The 23,835-nt window shown below is 39.4% G+C and overlaps 2 protein-coding genes across 3 annotated transcripts; both read left to right on the plus strand.

The window, feature by feature from the left end:
* Nucleotides 1–220: 220 nt before the first annotated feature.
* Nucleotides 221–7,461, plus strand: LOC139635906 (zinc finger protein 271-like). 2 transcript variants are annotated; one of them, XM_071503468.1, is made up of 6 exons: nt 221–458; nt 2,669–2,802; nt 3,138–4,090; nt 4,712–4,895; nt 4,990–5,118; nt 5,881–7,461. In XM_071503468.1, the coding sequence occupies exons 2-6, from the start codon at nt 2,685–2,687 to the stop codon at nt 6,579–6,581; spliced, it is 2,085 nt and encodes a 694-aa protein (XP_071359569.1). In that variant the 5' UTR covers nt 221–458; nt 2,669–2,684; the 3' UTR covers nt 6,582–7,461. The 2 variants fall into 2 exon arrangements, with proteins under 2 accessions (XP_071359569.1, XP_071359570.1); XM_071503469.1 differs by having other exon boundaries at nt 222–458; nt 4,993–5,118.
* A 678-nt stretch (nt 7,462–8,139) lies between these two features.
* Nucleotides 8,140–22,945, plus strand: gaa2 (alpha glucosidase 2). The gene is made up of 21 exons (XM_071503460.1): nt 8,140–8,297; nt 9,268–9,379; nt 10,589–11,146; nt 11,893–12,038; nt 12,140–12,305; nt 12,923–13,019; nt 13,482–13,601; nt 14,830–14,948; nt 15,033–15,164; nt 15,251–15,361; nt 15,593–15,706; nt 15,829–15,913; nt 16,016–16,133; nt 16,279–16,412; nt 17,204–17,355; nt 17,448–17,596; nt 17,726–17,867; nt 17,984–18,082; nt 19,012–19,176; nt 20,024–20,170; nt 21,183–22,945. Exons 2-21 carry the CDS (start codon nt 9,287–9,289, stop codon nt 21,243–21,245), a joined length of 2,910 nt encoding a protein of 969 aa, XP_071359561.1. The 5' UTR covers nt 8,140–8,297; nt 9,268–9,286; the 3' UTR covers nt 21,246–22,945.
* Nucleotides 22,946–23,835: the final 890 nt, after the last annotated feature.

The raw sequence follows: 23,835 nt of genomic DNA on the forward strand, positions 1-23,835 counted from the left end.
AAACGTTAACAGCTGCAATGGAGTAAGTTCATGTACTTACATAATAATAATAATAATAATAATACACTGGTTATTCTCTGACTATTGATGAACAGTAGGTGTAATTCTGCTGAATTATAGCTAAGGTGAATTGTACGTGAGCATTATTTATTTGATATCTGTACCCTGTAGACAATAAAACATCAGTGCAAGACTTTATATTAGTGGGACTTTTATTGTGGTTTAAAAGCCAACCGGAAGTTCCGACGTTACTGTAAGTTGCTAGCAGCTAAAGCTAGAAAGGTTATCAGCTCCTAACGCTCATTTAACTTAACTCATAAGTTGGTTGACAGCGGTTAGATGCGCTGGTTGTGCACATTGAACCTGAAAATGAGAGAGAAGTAGACACATTTCGAAGTCGTTTCAATAAACTTCTGTCGAGCGACTTCTTATTACCTGAGGGAAAAATCTATGCTGAGGTTGGTCAAAATGTCTATTGTCTGTTGTTAGCTAGCGGAGTTAGCGAGTGTTAGACGAGCGGAGGTGAAATTTGCAGCAGAATTATTATGTCCACGCTGGACTCGATGGTGAATGTGTCGGTGCTGATGTACGATATTTGTTGCAGTAGCTTAGGGGGGCTAATTGTTAGCTAATTGCTAAGATAACCAGAGCTAGTGAACGCCATGTCTGTGGCTAGGAGGCTAATAACACTTTCTCTGAGGTGGCCGTTGACCAGAGCACTGGTCACAGCACGTCTGAGACCCACTCAGAGGTCAAATACTGCTGTCTGCTGCAGGATGTGTGTGCTCCTGATGTAATGGCTGTTATTAATACACTATGGTTGCCAACAGGTTAGCTAGATAGGTTGCTGGCAAACTTAAATAACAAGTAATGAGACTTAAATGCATGGAGGAAAAATGAGTCCCTTTAGCTAACGCCGCTGAGCTAGCTGGGCTGCTCAGAGGGGCTTTCCCTCACATTCAAACCACTCATTATTTTGACAGTAAACCCTGCAGCATAATTTCACAATCAGCAATGCAGCCGCCGAGTGGTTGTTAGTTATGTGTCTAAATTGTAAAGACAGTTCCTGTCAGAGGTGGACTATCCTTCAGCTTTAAAGGCCCAGCCAGGTTCAAGCCCCGTCACAACAAAGCATCCGCCCTGCTGAAGTGTCCTTGAGCAGGACAATGGATGTCTTCCAGGGTGGAGACACTGTTTTGTAGCTGACCACCCTCCCCTGTAGAAGGGGATAAGAGACATGAATACCCCCCTTGACCCTCCCCATAGAGATCGGCAGCTGTAGGTTGAAAATGTGAGCAAGAATTAAATAAAAAACAAACAAACTGAAAGACAGTCACTGAATGAATCCTTGGGATTCTTTTCATAACTGGTCACAGAACCACAAGATAAAACACACTAGAGCTGCAAATAATAATAATTATTAATCTGTGGTTTATGTTCTAGTGATAATACTGCTATACTTTATCAAAGCTCAAAATGATGGATCCAGATTGTGAGATTTATGTGACCAAATGTCCAAACCCCCAAATATACAGTTTACAATCAGATATGACAAAGGAAAACAGCCAATCAACATACCTGAGAAGCTTTAATCAGGAAATATTTCTAATTTTTGCTTGAAAAATGACAAGCAGTAAATCGATTTTTAAAATTGTTTCAGAATAATGTCATGTCGATCAATTAATCAATAAATCAACTAAATAAATAAAGACTGAAGTACACTTGGGTTAAGTGAAATAAATATATTGTGTGGTTCACTGAGAAATGAAATATCTGAATCGATAGTAGAATTCATCTACATCAGCACTACCAGCCTGTCACTAATGTTTAAATAGTTCTGATTAGATTTAAATCCTAATTACTAGAACCTTAAATATGATATCTGGGCATGACTGACAAATAAAGGAAAGTGAAATCATGTCTCTTTGGCTGTCATCAGTGCAAGTTTGTTTTATGCTTGATTTATTTGAAATAATGTTTATTAAAATATAAGGTCTGTGTTTAACAATTAAACTGTAATATTACTGTGATTGACATACTTACCATTTAACACACTGTATGCATATAAACATTGCAAATGACACCTGACTCCTGACTCACGAAGTTTAATAACTTTCTTGCAGAAGTGTGATTAGGTCCATTATATAAAAGTCTTGTAATTAATTTGTCTTTGCTGTTATTCACCATTTTTTAATTAGCCTTTCTCACATTTCCTTCAGGAACTATGAAACAAAATGAGAATAATGGTATTAACACTGAAACGAGTGTGAAGATCCTGATTTGATTCATTTGATGAAAATCTTTGATTCTCTATGAGTTGGACCATTGTTGTTGAGACCACAGACCCTTTAGCACAGAACTGTAATGTTTGTAAAACTTAAAAATGAATTTGGGAATGTAATGCTAACACATAGTTATTTTAGTGGGAATTTCTGAATTTCATTTTCATTTTCAAAAATGACCACAGTCCTTCATTTATAATGATTTATAATTATAACAATGATTAATTGATCAGCCCAAACCTTATAAATGCAAGACTGTGTATGCTCACTTGTCTGCCACAGCTGGGAAGCTGTTGACCACGTTTTTCTATATATATTCTGTCACTTTTCTGTAAATTTCTTATTGAATGTCTGCTTACTGACTCCTGATTGTTCACCTCTTTAAGGTTGTTTATTTGAGAGATGGGCTCTGAAAACCCAGACGACTTTGGGCCTGCTGTGCTCCTCTCAGAGGAAGATCACCAAGAAATAGGAGGTCTGATCAACTCTGATGGAGAGGAGGTCGATTTCTCAGATCTCAGTGAGTAAATAGATAATAAAACAGTAAAGTTTACTGTTCCCTGAGTCCACTGTACATTGTAATGGAATCCAATATAACAGTTGTGTAATGAATACCAACTCTGTGCAAATTCATATCTTTGAGTTGTAGACTTTGTATGTGTCCAATTTAAAACATGAAAAAATCTGCATACCTTGTATATCTGTTAGAAACTTCAGTTTAGTATGGGAGGAAAGCATCTTTGCATTGACCTATATGTCACTCTATTACCTGTCTGTCCACCTTAAATGGTGATGTTGGCTGTGCTCAGGAATTTTCCTAAATAAAATGTTGTCCTTGTCTTTGTGTTCACAAAGGGGAGAGTGCCGTCCCTGGTATCGGAATTGCAGAGGCTCCCTCGAAGACATTTGATCAGACTGAGAATGAGAAGCCACCGTCTCTTCACAGCTGCTCGGTGTGTGGTAAAGACTTCCCTTACGCCTCCAAACTCCAGCGCCACCTACGCACTCACTCAGGAGAGAGGCCTTTCCCCTGCTCCATGTGTGAGAAGAGATTTCCAGAGAAGGGGCTCCTCATGATTCATGAAAGGGTCCACACTGGGGAGAAGCCATTCCCATGCACTTTCTGTGAGAAAAGATTTGCCAGTCAGGGGGAGCTCAGGCTACACCGGCGGACGCATACTGGCGAGAGGCCGTACCACTGCTCAATCTGTCTGAAGAGCTTTTCTCGTCACTGGCACCTGAAAACACACTTAGAGGCGATGCACTCTGAGGTTGTTGCTGGCTTTACGAGGAAGAAGTTTCCATGTTCGGACTGCGAAAAGAGCTGTAACTCAGCAGCTGAGCTGAGAGATCATCAGAGGACTCACACTGGTGAGAGGCCCTATCAGTGCTCTTTCTGTGACAAACGGTTTGCCTTGTCTGGTACTCTAGTGAGACACGAGCGTCTCCATACTGGCATTACACCCTACCACTGTTCTGACTGTGGGAAGACATTTGCACAGCAGTGGACACTGACGACACACATGCGGACGCACACAGGAGAAAAACCATATAGCTGCACACAATGTGATAAGTCTTTTGTAGCTCCCGGAGAGCTTCGGAGACACACAAGGATTCACACTGGAGAAAAGCCGTACACCTGCACGGACTGTGGGAGGCACTTCTCGCTGGCAGGAACTCTCAGAAACCACAGACGTTCGTGTACACAGAACAAAAACGGATCAATTCCGGGAGTCATATCAGGACCAGTTCAAGCTCCAGTTGGTGAATCGTCCCAGCAAGATCTGACCAACAACACCAGCTCTGAGGTAGTGACAACGAGAGATAAAACAGTATAAAAATGTTATACCACGATTATAGTGGCCAAAATGATCATGCTGTTAAAGCTGAGATGCTGCGGTTACACTGCGCTCAGGGATGAAAGAGTGAGCTGCAGCCCTGAAATAAGTTTCAAAAGCACACAATTTCTGACCGAAGCTTCTCACACAGAGGCTCACTCTTTCTTCCTTGTGTCTGTGTGTGTATGCTGTGTGTGTGTGAGAGAGAGATATGACATCGCTATCAACAGAAAGGTAAACTCCCATGTTTTGACTGACACAAAACAAACCCACATTGCTTGCAGGACAGGTGTCTGGGAGACTGTTGCTGGTTGATGCAACAGAACCTAATGTGATTTAGATTAACCACGGTAATCAACTGCGGTCATAATGGTAATTAAAATTACCGTCTGGCATTTCTACCGTGATTTAGCGTGAAACCGGTAACCGTTTCATGTCTAGTGACAATACACCGCAGTGTCAACATGGACAACGTTCTTGTGGTAGTTTCATTTAAATTTTCAAGGTTTAATTCCTCTGCATTTATACATTTAGTTTGTTGAACCTCATAACATAGTTGTGGCCTCCCTTCTTATGAAAATGTTTTTGTAGGTGTATGGCAGACAGAGTTTACCCAGTTCAGCTGAGCCCCGTTCTTCAGAGGGTCTTAACTGTGACAAAGCAGCTCAGTGTGAAAACCACCAGAGACAACCAGAGGACCGGCAGGAGGACACCACTTCCAGCCCACAAATGAATGTAATAGTGAAAGAGGAGGAAGAAGAGGAACCTTTGTGTGGTACATAAACATGAGATTCCAAGTTTCCTTCTCATTAAAAGAGACATGAATGCCTTTGATGATGATTTTAACCGTGATGGGTGGTTTTCCCCAGTAGAAGCAGCTCCTGACCAGGTGTCTAGGGGTGAGGATTGCACCATGGCAGAGGAAACTGAAGAGCAGCAAGAAAGCAACACAGAAATTAGAATTAAAGTGAAGGAGGAAGAAGAGGAACCTGTCAACAGTAAGGAAATTAGTTTAAAGGGGTGCAAATGTTACGCAACACATTAAAGATAATGATAATCTGACAATGTCTTAATTGTTGAGGCCTATGCCTCTAAAAGGGTACTGAATTGTACCCATGAAGAGGACTTTTGAATAGCTGTGTAAAAATAATAATGCTGTTGTGAACAGTTAAGCTGGGAGGAAGGTGCCTAACATAAGCTTTTAGTGCAGCTTGCATTTTATTTCTTCTCAGATCTTTTTAACCTTGTTAACATGTCTATATGATGTTTTTTATATAATACAAGACATATCTTGAGTGAAATAAGCAGTGGACGCAATGGCTGTACATTTTCACCTTGGAACAGCAAAGTAAACCCGAAACCTTGCCAGTTCAGAGAGCAGGAGTTTGCAATAGCACAACTACTAACACTGTGTCAGCCACTGCCAGTTGAGAGCTATCAAACAGCATAAACAAATAAAAGAGGCTAACTACCCTAACCACTCGGATACGTCTTGGGTCGCTACAGACTCCTTGTCTGAGTCTGAACTTTTGTACGCTGTTAGTTTTCTTACTGTCTAGAGGATAATGCTTATACACAACATAAAGAAGCAGGGGGTTCAATATCTAATTGTTTTTTGTTGTTGTTTTCTTATGTAACTGTATCTCCATTCAGTCCTGCTCCATGTTGGGTTCCATAAAAAAATATGTTTTAAGTAAAAAGTTTCATATTAGTTATTTAATTTGTTCAGCTGTTTCAACTTTCCTCATTTATGTTTCCAGTGACTGGAGAGGATCCTGACCATGTCGCTGACAGTGAAAAAGACAGTCCTCCTTTATCACCAGTGCAGGAACAGTTTAACAACAATCTGACAAAGAGCTCTTACTGCTGTGGGCTCTGTGGAAGAGACTGTCACAAGATGTCTGCGCTGCAAATCCACATGCGAATTCATTCCGGAGAGAAACCTTATCAATGCACTCTTTGTGGGAAGCAGTTCACCCAGAAGGGTCAACTCAAAGGTCACCAGAAAGTCCACACAGGAGAGAAACCGTTCTCCTGTCCGGACTGCGGTAAGAGCTTTGCCCACTCGGGGGCCATGAACAGACACCGGCTCACACACACAGGAGAGAGGCCCTACCACTGCTCCGTGTGCGACAGGAGCTTCAACCAGTCCGGCCGCTTGAGGGAACACGAGAAAATCCACTTTGGGGAGAAGTTTGACTGTCCCGAGTGTGAAAAGAGTTTCACGCGAGCTTCAAGCCTCAAGAACCATTTCAGGCTTCACACAGGAGAGAGGCCGTACTGCTGCGACATCTGCGGGAGAGGATTCAGCCGCTCACAGAGCCTGAGGCTCCACAAACGAAAACATGAGCTGATTCAGACTGAGGAGGAGTCTGCATTCAATGTGAAGAATGATGAATTCTCACAGAGTGACGATAACTCTCCGATAAACATGTGTATAACAGACAAAAACATCTTATAATGTATTTATATAAACCATTCAGATTTGTGCCAGTAGTGCTACAACAGTACACGATTTTACGCAGTAAAACATGAACTGAGAGAGATGTAAGTGACTACCTCTGTGAATAGACCATTATTAAACCTTTATGTGGTGGATCACCAAAAAGTATTAAAACTAAAATATTTAACTCCCAGAAAGGTTCAGACAAATTAACACACAAACCAGTTGATGTTCAGCAACTAGCAACACAGTTTCAAACAAAACGAGTAAACAAATATTTAATACAAATGCAACTTTTTTAAAATCTTGGAAACTGTTTAGACAATAATTTTAAGAGTTCATATTTGCTCTTGTTTATCACTCTTACCTATGTTAGTTGCATTGGAATATCATAGTATTTAAGGTAGAGCAAATGAGTCATTTAAGGTTTGTGATTTCACTTTGTCCATGCAGTATTTTTCATTCCAACTAATCGTGTATGTGGAAATTGGATCGAAGAATAATTATGTTTTTGTATCAGTTGATATGGTGGCCAATAAATAGTCTAGGAATCAGGTGAAGCTGGAATTCATTCTTTGGGAAATGTACTAAGTAACAAAACCGTGGGATAATGATGTTCATCAGGTGTTTGCCTAAACCATTTTGCCTTAGTGGTGATAAATTTGTATCTCTGTTTTGTACAGTAGTTATTCAAGAACCAAATCATGAATCAGGTTCACCTGGTTTAAACAGCTCTTTAAGGTCAAGTAACCGTTGTGAATGAAAGGAATCATCCTTTAAGGCTGTGATACAAAAGGCAATAATTTGAAGCCATGTAGATGGTAAATTTTGCCCAGTGCTGCCTCTGTCTAATTGTATGGGACATGTTATACTGAACAATAAAAGTAAAAGTATTAAAGTTTGTGTGAAGATTTCTGTCTGCAGGGGTAAATGTACAGGAGGTACGAATAAAAATATACAAAAAGACATTAAAAATATTGATGCTAGACACTTGAAAACTTAAAAAAAAAAAAAAAAGTCTTGGTAGATTGAAAATCAAGATGGTGCTATCATTAATAGAGAGCCAAACAGAGCATATTTTGAGTGACAGAGTTACAAATACTTGGGCCTGAGTTGTCAAAATAGACTACCATATTTTCTCAGAAAAATAAAATGAAGCTATGATTTTATATTGTTACACTGTTTTATACCCCTCTTTGTAATAGAATCTAAACTGTTACAATTGAAAGTACAATTACATTTTATTTTACAATTTATTCAGAGCAAGTGTATTGTTATAGTAAATCCTGCACCTCTTGTTGACCCTGCATTGGCGCAGCACAGTCCCAAATTAGCAGTGTAATTTACAGATTTTTGGAAAACCCACATCTGCTCCTGAAAGCAGCACCATTGCATAGAAATACACTCCTGACTTTTTTAGTTAAAAAAATTAAAAAAGAGAGAAAAACACTAACCAAGCACGAATTAATAATCTTTATATAGCACAACGTCGTTGACATAAGCACATACTATTTTGACAACGACAGCTAGAGTTTACTTTACAAATCGTGAATCCGACATCTTCAAACGGAAGTTTTAGTAATTACGAGGCTCTTCGAATGTGACATGGAGATAAACAGACCCACACCGTACGGACAGTTAAGGTTATCAACGTTACACATTATTTCGCCAACGTAGCATTTAGTTAAAGGAGTTTTCTCTATTTTGTGCGTGTAAGGCTCAAAGGACATCCAGGTAAGTGATATTGATGTAAACGCCAGCGTCAGCTATCGTTGGCTAACATTACCTCACACTAACGGTGCTGCTAAAGGTAGCTAACGCTAACAAACGTTATTTTGCTGCAGTTTCGTACAAACAGCTACTATGTCAGTCTCTGCCGGTTAGCCTTTGTTTTCTCGTAACTAAAACCCCCCAGGTGTTGTAAGCCGTCCGTTAATTAGCTGCAGTTAACCAAGTAGTCAAATGTCTTCTCGGTGAACTTTGACATTCACATGATTTTCTACGCAGGGGCTAGCTGAAGTTAGCCACAACATCGTGCTCTGTGCTCAAAATGTGCAGAAACTTAATGTCAGTATTTATAACAGATCAGCTTTAAATGATAAAAACCTGGCAGGTAGCTAAGGAATCGTGTTTGAGATATACCCCATGTCAATATTACGTTCTATTCAAAAGTATAACTGTAATTGATAAGACTTAAATTAGACTAAACTTAACTGCAACATGACCCAGTATTCAGCTGTTATTAGTAAAGACACTGAATTGATTGATAACAGTGTAATTATAGTATCTTTTTTCAGCATAATGTGCCCTTAAATTGTTCTTGTTGATTATTCGTTTTTGTGAACTAGTGGTGGAAGAGTAAATTTGCTCAAATAATCAATTTCAAATAGTGGAGTATATTTAGACAGTTGTATTTCTGCTTTCACTTCTTCCACCACTGGTGTTGACCCAAATGATCCAAAAGGAATCTTGCTCTTCTTTAATCCCTGACTGTTTAAAGACTATCCCCGCTACAGTCGCCGCAGTTATTGTCCTATGCATGTCTTCCTCTGTTAAAGTGTTAAAATGAAAAAAAGCTTCATCACTTCATCCTTTCTTATGCACACTTCTCCCATCGACTCTGATCAGCCGGAAATTACATTTGTCCCTGCACTGACCTTTGTCTTGCTGTGTCTGTCTCTCCTTCTCTCTTACATGTGTTCAGTCTCACACACTCTGTCAGGATGGTTTCATACAAGCGGCTGAACCCTGAAGATGTTCAGTTTTCCAGTGCTGTGTTGTCGGAGGATCCTCGTCCCGTCCAAGAAGAAGTTTCAGTAAGTTCATGCCTTGAACTTTCTGCAGTCAGTTTTAAAACTGTAAAGGATTGGTCACTTTCAGTAAATTCAAATCATTGCTTTAGAAACTTCTTGCTCTTCCCTCTGGCTGCCAATGTTTTGGGATATTTCAGAATCCAGATTTTTTTTTAGATTATTATTTTTTTCTAGATTTGTTTGTCTCATTATTGTATTGTTTGACAGACAGTATTAGTTTGATAAGCTTATATATTATGATCTTATGGTGTTATACAGTTATTGGGCTCTTTGTATGGTGCCACTTTATTGGCAATTTTATTATTGATATTACAATGGCGTTGTTGTAAGTCTGAACTAGTGATATATTTTGTGTTACCTGTTTTTTATGTTGTTAGCCTGTAACTCACTGTCATTGCTGCCAGTGTGGGACACCCTTGACATGGAGATTTTTTTGCTGGCTGAATAAAGGTTAAATTCGGAAACAATAACATCCTTTCCTTCATTGTAGCTTTAATAAATGAGACAGATCAACATAATGATGGCTGTGGTCTTTAAAAAAAAAAAAAAAAAAAAAAAATTTATTTAATTGAATTTCTTTCTTTATGTCTTCAGTTCAGGTCTGTTATTGTTCCACTCACTGTTCAAACTGGATGGTTCTTCAGTCTGGAAGAAAAGGGAATTTGTTCAATGGGCTACCGCAGTGATATAGAAAATGAGTTTCATTCTGTTTTTAAAATCAGAAATAGATTTTATAAATATGATGATGACGCTCAAAGACTGAGTTGGCTGTTTACATACAAAACATTTCAATTGGTGTTTAACTTGAGTTTTGTAGGATTTCTTCACTTTGTTAGGTACACCAGTAAAATCTAATTCAGTCCAGTTGAACAGTGAACTCAGTAATTAACTTAACAAATAATTAAATCAATCTCTCTCTGACAGTGTCAAAACTCAGATGTTAACTCTGTAAAGGTAGAATTTATAGTTGAGTTCGGATTGTATTATATTTTAATCAAGTAATTAATGAGTCAATGAGTGTAATTCATTTTGTAGAGTGTATAGAAGAATTTTTGATGTAGCTGTGTTTTATAATCCCAGGTGAGATGGCCCAAATATTTGGCATGACTCAAAAACAGGACCTAATTAACTAACTAAGTGTAGTGTACAGTGACTACTTTGGTTCCTGCTTTTCTGAGAGTTGCTTATTTGATTTCCTTGCTGTGTTTCAAGGTGCAGGAGCCGGAGGAGGCCTCCTTGCTTCCACGGATGCCATCATGCTCGGTCACCACAGGCTTCCTGGTGATTGGCTGCCTGCTGCTGCTCCTCTGTGGGGGCTGGCTGTTAGGCACCATGTTCTGGCTGCACGGTTCGTCCAACCAGCAGCCACATAGACCGCCGCCTCCGGCCACAGCAAAAACGCCCCAAACGGTAGTAAACGACACTGTATCTGCCTCACGCCGGCAGGCTTGCAGTTTGATCCCAGAGGCGTGGAGGTTTGATTGCTACCCTGAAAGAGGGGTGGTTGTGACCAGAGAGTTGTGTGAGGCAAGGAACTGTTGCTTTATCCCTGCTGCCCCCTCCTCTGCAGCCCGTCAATCAGGGAGAAATGGTATCCCTTGGTGTTTCTATCCTCCGGATTTCCCTTCCTACTCGCTAGTGTCAATAAATGACACATCCATGGGACAAAAGGGTACGCTCGTAAGAGAGGTGAAGACCTATTACCCAGCAGACATCCTTACTCTAGAGGTGGAGATACGTCATGAGACAGACACACGGCTGCGTGTCAGGGTGAGTGGAGGACACCCATACTAGTCATACAGCCTGCAGTTTCTGTTTTTGTAGAAGAACTTTACTCTTATTATCTATGCAGGCGACTTAAATCATCATAAATGATCTAGCAGATATTGAAGGAACATTTTGTTTACAATTTTATATAGTTTTGAATACCAGCTTTTCTTAACAATGTCAAAGTCATGAGAAAGTGCTTCTTGAGGTAAATTTTAAATCAATATTTTCATATGCATGATGAATCAATGGACTATGAATAATGCAAAAGATGTCACTCTTAGTAAGGAACCTGCAAGCAATTATGACCTGACTCTACATTTCACTGGAGTTGGTAGAGATCAAAACAGAGCTAAAAGAAAGAGTGACATACTTTTCTCAGGTGTCCAGAAATGGTAATTTTGTTCTTTTTCTGCTGGATGTGTTTCCTAAAACCATAACAAATTCATAAAGCTATAATATGATGGTGAACTGACCAATAGCATTAAAACCATACAAACACAGACCTGCAGCCCTGCTCACTACATGTCACAAGAGTTTAAGAAATAAACAAACCTTGTTTGTTAACAACACAGTTCCCATTCAAAGCAATTTAATAGGTGAACAAGGGCTTCGTTAAATGGGACAGTGATAAGCTTCACAGGTCAGTTGATTAAGTATTTATTAGATACTGCTGTGGATGCTCTGCTCTGTAACTCTTACTCTTTCTCTCAAATAGCAAACTGTTCGTCTAATGTTTCTCATTTCAGATTACCGACCCTTCTAACGCACGATTTGAAGTCCCAATCTCTGTCCCCACTGCCACGAAGAAGGCAGAAAGCCCAGACTACATTGTAGAGCTTTCAAAAGAGCCCTTTGGTCTCGTCGTGAAGAGAGGCGCCACGGGAGCTGTGCTGTAAGTCTGACTTGAGCTCATGTATACTACAAAGTCACTTGTGAAAATGATCATGAGTTGTAGTATTAATACTGTGTTCCTCTCCAATGGTTCCCTGTTAGTCTGAACACCACAGTGGCTCCTCTCTTCTATGCGGATCAATTCCTCCAGTTCTCCACCTGCCTGCCCAGTCAGTTCATCTATGGCCTGGGAGAACATCGCTCCACCTTCCTGCATGATGTCCACTGGAACACACTCACCATGTGGGCCAGAGATGTAGCTCCTACGGTATGGAAGCTCCTGTTTTTGTCATTGCTCTGCTTATACAGTAGTTCTGACATTTCAGACACAGACGCAGACTTTCAGCTGATTCCACAGCAAACAGATTGACATGTGTAGCTCTGTTCTGTGATGTGTCCAGTCATCACAGTAGGCAGGTTTCTGTACAAATTATAGCACAGATTTTAACCAAAGTTCATAAAAAATTGGCAAAAGAAAATTACAATAAATGCACAATTCCATCCCATACCGTTGCATGAATGTAAAGAGTCTGGTTTTTGAGTCTAATTAGCTAGTTATGGTTTGTTTTTCTAGTTGTTTATTAATCTAGTTGTTTTTTTTTGGTTTTTTTTAACAACTGTATTAGCACTGTAGGCACCTTAGGTTTTATGCAGGTAAACAGGTGTAGGACCAGCATGTACCTGGGAGGGTCTATGTTTTTTTACCAGTGCAAAGAGGCAGCAGCAGCCATGATTTCTTTGTTTGCTCGCTTGCAACAAAGGACTTCTTTTTCCTGCGTACATTACATCTGTGGTTGCTTGATTTTAAATTTGTTTCAAGTTTGATTATGATTTTGGATAAATAGTCACTGCAGAAATATGCTTGTGTTCCTCTCTGCAATCCAGGAACAGACAAACCTGTACGGTGCCCATCCATTTTACCTGGCCATGGAGGACGGAGGGAAGGCACACGGCTTCTTCCTGCTGAACAGCAATGCAATGGGTCAGTCTGTTAGTCGCCCTCTCACTTCCACTTCATCAATCCCTGCATGCACATTAATGCTTTCTGATGCTCACAGTTGGAAGATTTCACAACGGTTCATGTGACAACAGCTGACAATGTTCAGCAGTTACATAAAAGCAGAAGTCACACATGATGTGATGAACTTGTTCAGTGTGATTTCAGTGTCTCCAACACTAAATATGAACTTTCCAGTGTCATATATAGTTCACATACTCTGGATGTCATGTTGTATTTCCTCATAATAATACCGAGCATTGATAGCTGGAAGGTTAAATTGGTTTGGAAACATAAAATTCAATTTGTTAACTTGAACCTATTTATATCAGCATCCATTTTATTCATAGTTACTCATTATGTACCATGTATCCCTGGTCTTATGTTGCTTACTATGATTTTCTTATGATAACGGATGTTTCATCAGTGTTTGTTCTGTATTGGCAGATGTGGTCCTCCAGCCCGCCCCGGCCCTCACCTGGCGCACTATTGGTGGAATCCTTGACTTTTACGTTTTCCTTGGTCCTGATCCTGGTTCAGTTATTGAACAGTATGTGGAAGTCATAGGTTAGTAGGAGGCTGGGTTTATGGGCATGTCGATGTGTTGTGTGAAGTAGAGTCTGATGTATTTTTTTTACAAATCCTATAATGTCTTATACATTACAAAGTTATTGTAGACTCACAATGCAACTGTTACTCATTTAAAGAGACAGTTCCACATTTCATTCACTCTGAAGTGCTCCTGTTGAACTGACTGAACAGCAACCAAGTAAAAAGATCCATTTGAGATCCATTGAAGCAGCTTTGCATCCTATTACATGAATGAATACAGTAACTATAAACTAACATACCTGCAGAAAATCTCAGCAGTTTTAAGGTAAATCTTAATTTGTGTGCAGGTCAGTGTTATTGAAAACCTCGCTCTGTAAAATTAGCTGGCTGGTGCTGTTCATATGTTTCTTATCATCAACAAATACCATGAAAAGAACATGGCCACTGTAGTTTACTTTTATTCAAACCCGCATACACAGTCCTGCTTCCCCCTGAAACACCAAATGTGTATTAATCAGCGGCTAGAAATAGTCTCCACACATGACTATTTCCTAACATTTGATGAAACTGCAGTATGGTGCTTAGCTGCTTGAGGAAGTTACTCAGGCTGTTTTAAAATGAAAACTGTATTTGTGAGTTGTTTTGAAATATTTACATCTATAGGAGGAACCAGTGGGCTTGGGACTGAGTGTCACAGATAAGGTCAGAAAGTACTGAGAGGTGGGCTAACACATTAATTGAGTTTCCAACCAGTTGTAGCATACATTTTAACTGAATTTCAAGAAAACATCCACAAACAAAACATCCATCCATCCTACTGTTATCTGAACATTAGGAGTTGGTTTGTTGAGATAAACAGCTGGGGGGACATTTATTCTTCTGCTTTTTCTGCTGCTTTTTTCCCTCAATTCACTGGTGCAGAAGGTTCAGTGGGCATTTAAGTCGCATGCTTCATGTGCGTCATGTTTAATTTTTCCATCTCAGGCAAGTGTAAAAATATGTGATATTTTGACCGTAGGAACCAGTGGAAACCTCCGTCTTCTTGATTCTAGTCTTTTTATGGCATTTCATGATCGTTAGAAAAATGTAGATTAATGCCAACTTTATACTTTAAGTAGTTAATTTGCTCCTCCTCAGTTTCAATACAGTTAAAATAAACCTCAGTCCCATTGTCACCTCAAGTTCCTCCATTTTTTTTCTGGTAACATCTTCCCTGCTTTCCTCTCCCTCTATCTTGTCATAGGATACCCAGCGATGCCCATCTACTGGGCTTTAGGATACCATCTCTGTCGCTGGGGTTACAACACCAGTGATTCTACCTGGGAGCTTGTCAAGAGCATGAGGAATAATAGGATACCTCAGGTAAAGTGGGCTCAGCATATTGTCCATTTGTGCGTGTATCTATTACTGGATTATTTATTTATTTGCATGTCGTTCTGTTTGCAGGATGTCCAGTGGAATGACATCGACTACATGGACCAATTTATGGACTTCACTTTCGACACCACAAAGTTCGCGACACTGCCTGACCTGGTGAAGGATCTGCACGCTCATGACCAGCGCTATGTCATGATCCTGGTACACAGTTTGTATATGTGTTTTTTTTTCTGATGTAGCCTTTGTGTGTGTACATGTGTGTGAGACCGTTGTTTCTGAACCTGCAGGACCCGGGTATCAGCAGCACCCAGCCTGAGGGCTCATACTGGCCGTTCGATGAAGGACTGAAGAGAGACGTTTTTATTAAGGATGCTGAAGGAAAAACACTTATTGGGAAGGTGAGACATTGGCTGGTCACACATCACAAATTCTTCTTATTTTTTAATGTTTTAATTACATATACAGGCTGTTTAAAAGATGACATTATTCAGAGTTTTTCCAATACCATTATGGATGTAGTGCAATATGACACAGAGCCAAACATTGTCTTCATACTCCTACAAATCTGTTGTGTGTATTTGGTTCCTATTCTCTCTGTTAAAGATAAATTTCTCCATCCTTCCCTCCAGGTCTGGCCTGGCCTGACAGCGTATCCCGATTTCTCTAATGAGGTGACACATGAGTGGTGGTACGACAACCTTAAGCGGTTCCATGAGAAAGTTCCATTTGATGGTTTATGGATTGTAAGTATGTAAATAGGAGACATGAGCGGGGAATAAAAAAGAAACCATCGACCCTGACGGAAATTACACTACTATAGTGGTTCTCAGTATTTCATGACTGTCCTCTCTTCATTAATTTTTAGGACATGAATGAGCCGTCAAATTTCCTGGATGGATCCACTAACGGCTGTCCATCAAACAGTCTTGAAAATCCTCCTTACACCCCCGGTAGGAGACGCAGCTCTGAAGCTCAAATCACACAACAAACATGACAAATACAGAACACATATATGATTATCAAAATATAAAACTGTGCCTTTTACTTTCCAGGTGTACTAGGAGGTTTGCTGAGAGCCAAAACAGTGTGTGCCACTGCTCAGCAGAAGCAGTCCATACACTATAATATGCACAGCCTGTATGGACTCATGGAAGCTAAAGCCTCTGCCAGGTCAGGACTAAAATACACAAACACACAACAGATAAAAGGCCAAACAGTGAAACACTACTTAATTATATTAACAATCTCTATCCTTTGCTTCGTTATATCTTGTGCCTGTCCTCTGAATCTTCTTCCTCCCCATCCTCTTGTCCAGCGCCATGAAGCGAATCGTGGCAAAGAGACCTTTTGTGATCTCTCGCTCCACCTTCCCCAGTCAGGGGATGTACTCTGGTCACTGGCTGGGAGACAACAGGAGCCAATGGAAAGACCTTTACACCTCTATAGCAGGTTAGATCACTCACACACACACACACACACACACACACACACACACACATCAATTACACATTTTCAGCTGAATATATTATTGGAAACTATGTTTCAAGTTTGAAGTATATTCACCATCTCTGCGACTCGACAGAGCTTTTAAGTCTCTTCTAGCGTCATTAGTGTTGTTTTGTTGTTTTTATTCAGCCTAGACATTTTCTGTTTGGTTCAGTCTCGCTGCTCTCATCAACCTCGTGTCCAGCAACGGGAGGCAGTGGTTTTCTGTGAGACTGCCATGATAAACGAACTGTATGCTAAATGCCTAGCTCCAAAGTTAGCAACTAGTGAAGAAAGTCAAAGTCCTAGCTAGATTACTTTTGATATTTCCCTCAGAAGCTGTGGAGCTGTGTGTTGGAGACAGATATGGCCCCAAATGAATGCTAAAGTTGCTCTGTGGATATGTAAACAAGCAATTGTTTGCTAACATGTTAGACACGACAACTTAAGATATAAGTTGCTAACATGTTCGTGCAGTTTGTCTGTCAGCTTGTTGTGGTCCTCCTCTGCCTGCAAGTGGTCAAAATAATGAAAGTAGTAGCCATATTTCAGCCAGATTGTTCAGCAAATGCAAACTTGTCAGCATTTTAAAGTATATTTCTGACACATTTAAGTTGTTGTAAAACTGCTAATCTTAAGGTTGTGTGACTTTACAGCTGAATTTTTACCACTTTAGATTTCAGAAGATTGTGTATGAAATTATCGTTTTAATATTTTGACACAGGTTTTATATCCCACCTCTCTCTGTCCCTCAGGTATGTTGACCTTTAACCTTCTGGGCATCCCGCTGGTGGGGGCAGATATCTGCGGCTTCAGTGAGGAGCCACAGGAGGAACTGTGTGTCCGCTGGACGCAGCTCGGAGCTTTTTATCCCTTCACACGCAACCACAACGCCATTGACATGAAGGTAACACTTCAGCCTCACTGCTCCGCCCTCGTCTTACAGAACCACAAATGTGACTCCTTCTGAAACTGTCTGACTTTGAAACTTTTTTACAGCCTCAGGATCCCACAGCTTTCAGCCCTATGGCTGGTACAGCCATGAAGCAGGCCCTGCTGCTGCGTTATTCTCTCTTCCCTGTCCTCTACACTCTCTTTCATCATGCACACGTGCACGGACACACTGTTGCACGACCGCTGATGTTTGAGTAAGTAGAACATTGAACCACAACCTTGTGTTCTTTGTTTTTATGCTTTCCTATTCATTTAAACACATTTATTTGACATTTTGAGCTGGATCTTTGCCTCACTGAATGTTTCCTGTATGCTCTCAACAGGTTTCCAAAAGATGTAAAAACCTATGGGATTGACAAACAGTTCCTGTGGGGGAAGAGTTTGCTGGTGACACCAGTGTTGGATCCTGGAGTCGATTATGTGGATGGTTACTTCCCAGAAGGGCTGTGGTATGACTACTACACGGTAATAACCATACTCAGCATTCAGCCTGGAACACACAGACTCATTATACTCGTTGAGTCTGGAGTGAAATGGAGAGAGTGAAGTAATGTGCCCATGTGTGTTTCCCTTCCTCCCAGGGTGACTCTGTGCGCAGTAAGGGTGAAGAGCTTCAACTCCACGCACCTCTAGATAAGATCAACCTGCATTTGCGTGAAGGATCTGTTGTACCGACACAGGTACACAGGATTTTTGTTTCACTTTATTGATTTAAAATGTGTTTGCCAAATGTGACAGTAGAGGAAAATGCACATTTACAGTATTTCAGCTAAATAGTCAGTTCACCACAAATATACAAACTCTTTCTCTCCTATCCGGAGTGGTATCGAGCCATACAGTCAGTGTAGGTTTGGTTTACTTACTTTGGAATCAAAAACAATAACACGAGAACAAAAGGCAAATATACCACTGCGTCCTCTGATTGGTGGCATTTTTACTGGATTAGACCCCAGTGTTAATATTTGTATGATCTAAGGACTGAAACTTTGTCAGTAAAATGAGCCATATGATAAACAGTGTGTAGGATTTTTACCTTTTTTTTTTCTCTAAAATATGTTACCTCCCCAAAAATGATGGAGGTGAATGAGATTTTATTTATGCTGCTCAAAGCATTAAAACAGTAATGATTCTGTCCAAAGGAAGTAACTTTTGATAGCGAGGTCTGTTGATTAACCAGGACTTGAAAATTATGTTGCAGTAGAGGTTTTCTTTAATACTATAATATTATATTTTTATAAATAATATAAATTATATTTATCTTTTTCTTATATTTTCAACATGACAAATGAAATTCAGTTTACCTCCATTGTGCTGTGACTTAGACAGAAATCTCAGAAGTGCATATCTTAAAATTAATGCACATAGAAGCTCATTTCTCTGCATGCTTAATGACCACCAGAGATAAGTTGATCATTTATATTTTGGGTGAGCTGACCCTTTAAATTGTTGCAAGTGAACTGGTTAGAACCTAAAAAACACACACATCAAATATACATGATCTTTCTAAGGATACAAGAATATTTTTCAAACCTGTTGTTGGGATTCTGTGAATTTTAATCAGTAGTTTATAACGTAATGTTTGTTTTTCGCTTTTAATTCATGTGTACAGGTGCCCAATCTGACCCTGTGGGTGAGCAGTGGTCAGCCGCTCCACCTGGTCTCTGCTCTTTCAGATGATGGCTCAGCAAGTGGAGACTTGTTCTGGGACGACGGAGAGAGCATTGAAACCTACGAGACCGACCATTACGCCTACATCACCTTCAACGTCACTCAGGTGCTCACACTTGTTTAGTTCTGCCTTAAAGAAAAGATAAAAATCTACCCTTAGTATCTGTCATTGACTTATTCCAGCCTGCTTTGATTACCCACATTTCCGGGAATGCCTTTTGACAACCTGCATAAACTGTGTCTGAACATGTTTGAGTTAACTGTGTGGAGTTGAAGAGAGAACATTTCAGCTCAGAAAGTGAAAGTTACCCAAACATAGCAGGCTGAGGTGGAACATGTTGTCAAATTTGGTTGGCGTCTAGAACTTCTAATTCTGACATTTATTTTAAGGGTTTTTTTAATAGCTTTTTTTTATAGCTGTTTCCTGTGCTCTTGTGTGTTTGAGCTTCTCTGTGCTGAATCATGTTTGAGATTGAGTATAGAAGCTGTTTTCACATCCACTCTGCTCACTGCAACAGTGTCCAGTGTACAAATGTGATGTGGAAATTTGAAACTCCAGTGCACATACATTGAAAATGAACTTTTCAGTGAAGCAGGACAAATCTTCCCAAATCCAAAAAATATTTGTATATTCATAAAGCCTGAATATTTTAATAAGGGAGGAGAAGTAGATGTAATTTTCAGAATTACAAACGAGGTAATTTAAGTTTATTGTGTAAAAACCATCTATAAATTATTATTTGAAGCTGTGTATATTTATGTCCTCAAACAGCAATGCTTCTGCAATGCATGAATTCATATCACATCACATTGTGTGCATTTGGCCTCTAGAAGTAAGAGAAGTAACTAAATGAACCAGGAAATGTGAAACCAGACAGGACTAATGTTTATCATTGAGATAATCGTTTAAACGTGTTGCTATGTGAGGTGACATCCATTGTTTCATTTTGTAGAACGTGATGACGTCCCAGGTGCTCCACAGTAACGTGGAGGCCACGTACATCACCGTGGAGTCGGCCTCCTTCTACGGCGTGAAGGAGAAGCCAAGCAGAGTGTTGGTGAACTCCCAAGATGCAGTGTTCACTTACAGAGACAACCAGGTGAGGGCAGGGGTCAGGGCTGACAAGACCGACACAGAAAAAAAGGAAACTATAGTTGTGCTTGTTATTCATGCTGAGTCACTCAGGGTTCATGTTGTTAGCATCGGTGGATTTAGCCTCTAAAATGAAGTGGTGAAAGAACCCAGTGGCAGATCACATGCTCCACAATTGTCTTCTGACAATTAAACATAAAATACAGATGATGTTGTTAGTTTTACTTCTACATTTTACAACAACAGTAATTGACTGTGTAACAAAAAACCATATGGATGTGGCTTCAGCTGTAGCAATACAGTCTATAAAAATATCACAGTACAATTAAAAGTCTTGTTTTCAAAATTTGACATATGTAAAAAGTACATAAAGATTTGTAAGATGTACTATACATAAGAAACTAAGAGTGTTCATGCTTAATGGGCCATGTTAGTAATATATTGTTAAATTACTGATCATTATTGCTGACACATTAACATGTAAATAATTCTTTAAAGTTGTAATTGGTGTGGAGGGAGATCATTGGATGGATTGGATTATTATATATTTTTATGTATTTTACATATAAAATTTAAAATTCTGATATCTTTTTTTTTTTAGTTAAATCTAAAACAAGGCAACTTATTTTAAAACACGATCATATGTTTTATATTTACAATCTTAATCTGAAAAGTAACAATAACTATAAAAGTAACTGCAATAAAATGTAGTTAAGGAAAAAGTACAGTATTTCCCCCTGAAACGTCATAGAGCAGTAGAAGGTATAAAGTGGCATAAAATGGAAATACCTGAGTAAAATACAATGCAGCACTCTACCCCATTTAAAAAAACATTAAGTTAATTAAAAGTGGACCCAGTGTAACTTAAAGATATTAAAGATCCTTTTAATTGTACTTTAATTGTGCAGCACATGACGTCTACAGTTGTGCTGTGATCCTGTTTTTCATAGAGTAGGTCTTTAGTTTACCTGACTGAGTGACATTTGCTTTCTGTTCTCTCTCTCTCTCTCTCTCTGCAGGTGTTAACAGTTGCAGATCTCGGTCTCAACCTCAGTCAGAACTTCGCCATCAGTTGGATGTAATGACTCTGATGTTTTAATGATTGGTTTTACTTGTTCAGTATTGAAATCACCAGCTGACACACATGTAAGTGACAATGATGTTTTTCATTGTTTTGGCTCTTTAATCCAGAACATTGGATGGAAAATAACTGTGACATTCAAGTGCTGATTTAAAACTTTAAAGTGCAACTTAACCCCAGGTTGTGTTCTGTTGCACCTGTAGTCACAAGCTACAGTGATGTTGCAGTGTACTGACACCGACCCACACCGAGCCTGAGTGCACCTGTACATCACTGTAGCTGAGAAGTTAAATCACTGGAGGTTATGAAAACCAAGTTCTTTGTTAAGTTGCTCTTTAAAATAGTTCACATCTGCATTAATGTGTGCTTTAGTTCAGGTGTGATGCGCTTGAACACAGAGCCAAAACAAAACTGTCCATTTGTTAGAAAAGACGGATAGATAACACAAAGTGGAGCTACTCTGAAGGGAGTGAAGTCAAGTTTGTGTTAATCTTATTTATAGTGCAAAATTGTCTCAAAGATGCTTTGCACGCTTCAGATGGACAAAAGCATTTCTGTGAACAAACAAAAGCTTATGAAACGACAACATGAAGTCACTGAGCTACAGTAGTTTAGACACTGCTTTAAATATGTGTGGACTTTTATTATTTATAGCTGAAGAGTCATCTGATTTAAGCAAAAGGTTTGGCGTTGCCTTGGTGCTTTAGCTTTATTTTTAGCTCCGTTTGATCAAACCTGCATTAAAAAAATCTCATCTGCAGAAAGATGATGTGCAATAAATGAGAGGATAATTAGCTTCCTGACACGTGACAGGAGTCTGACTATAGCTGATGATGTAATAAACTGTATGTGCTTTAATGCTGTTTACAGTCTATTTTTGCACTAATTAGTATTGCAGTATTGTAAAGGTAGATAGAGGTGCCTTATGATTCCTGTTTGGGTGTTTCTGAGCATTTCTGGGTTTGTTCATTTCCAATCTTTTGCACAGCGCTGACGATCATAGCACTGCTCTGCCTGAAGATGGCTTTAACTGTAAAGTTATACTAAAGCAGCCATAAGTGTTCTGTAGACATACTGTGATGCCTCTGAAAGCAGACTGCACCTGAAACCAAAAGCCTGATACATTTCCTGAGCTGGACAAGTGAAGTTTTCAAGCTCAGTCACATAAATTTTGCCTAAATTTGACCTTAATGCTGTGGAACTGTGATCTGAATTTGTGGGTTTCTGCACCTTATGCAATGTTGGAAAATCATTTGTTCGAGGAATCATCAGTGCATGTGTGTTGTGAAGTAAACTACGCGAAACCCCCAAACATTTTTTTTAATGCATGTAAAGACACCAGTATAGAGTATATTTTACTGTTGTATGTGTTGATGTAACTGAATTGGTGATACTAACAGTTTGCAGTGTTTTATCATGAAGCATTGTGTTTTTAATTCTTGTGTAATTGCTTAAATGTGATTTAACTACAAGAGTTTTACTGGGTCTTTTTTTTTTACGTGGAGCATCTCACATAAAAAACTTTTACGGCAGCAACAGGACAATAAAATGTTGTGATTCCACTGACTGTCATTGTCACCATAGAAATTCGGTTCAATAAAATTTCATGGTTTTTTTTGGTTAGTTTTTTTTTACTACAAATGTATAATGTCATGTTTTGAGCCCTGATTATATTTGAATAAATTTCATTTTGATCTCGTCTGCATTTGGATCGTGAACCTTAAGTGTTGAAGTGCATGCACCACTAGAGGACACAGTTTCTCAGTGCTGTGATGCTTGTTGGTATCATTTCTCATAACAGATGAGTTTGTTATTTCCCTCCTGGCGACAAAGGATTGCACGCAAGATTTTGCACGTTTGTCAGTTTGAAAAGCTGACAGGTCGAGATGTTGTTGGTTTCATGGTGTTCCCTTTCTCTAGTCTTATCTAAGTCTTATCTAAGTATCCTTTAGCAAGACAAAGAAAACTGTCCACAAAGTGACCTCAGGCTTGATAACCTCCAGCGCTGTAGACTTGTTATTGATTAAATGGTTGTCTTATCTTTAAATAAGACTTGTTGTAGAATGAATTACAACCTTTACTGCAGTTATTCTTGGAGACATTACAAAAGGTGAACTCCTCCTCATAATTTTTTTTGTGTTATTTCCTCCCCCTGGTCAGTCCTCTCACCTCCTCTTCTTTCCTCTATGTCAGAAATTGAATTTTTGTTCAGCTTTCCGTCCATCTGCAGCCTCTTTCTGTATCTTTCTGTGTTTTATTATTGACTGACCCGGGTCTTCGACTCTCCACCACTTAGATACCCATCGGTCATGTCAATGGAGGAAACTCAGGATGTCTGTCATTAAGATACGAAGCTAAATTAGTCTGCCTCTTCAAAATTTAATAAATGAATTGTATGTGCTGCTCTCCATACAAACTAGACAGAAAACAAGAAGTACACTGTTAAAGAAGCACTGACACTGAGCCAAAGCTTTGACAGGATCTCATGAGTCAGGAAACTAAACAAGTATTTGATTGTCTAATACACACACACACACACACACACACACACACACACACACACACACACACACATCAGTTCCTGAAAGTGA

Source organism: Trachinotus anak, unplaced genomic scaffold (assembly GCF_046630095.1).
Source record: "Trachinotus anak isolate AG129_WGS33_773 ecotype Australia unplaced genomic scaffold, CSIRO_AGI_Tana_v1 ptg000019l, whole genome shotgun sequence".
Classification (NCBI taxonomy): Eukaryota; Metazoa; Chordata; class Actinopteri; order Carangiformes; family Carangidae; genus Trachinotus; species Trachinotus anak.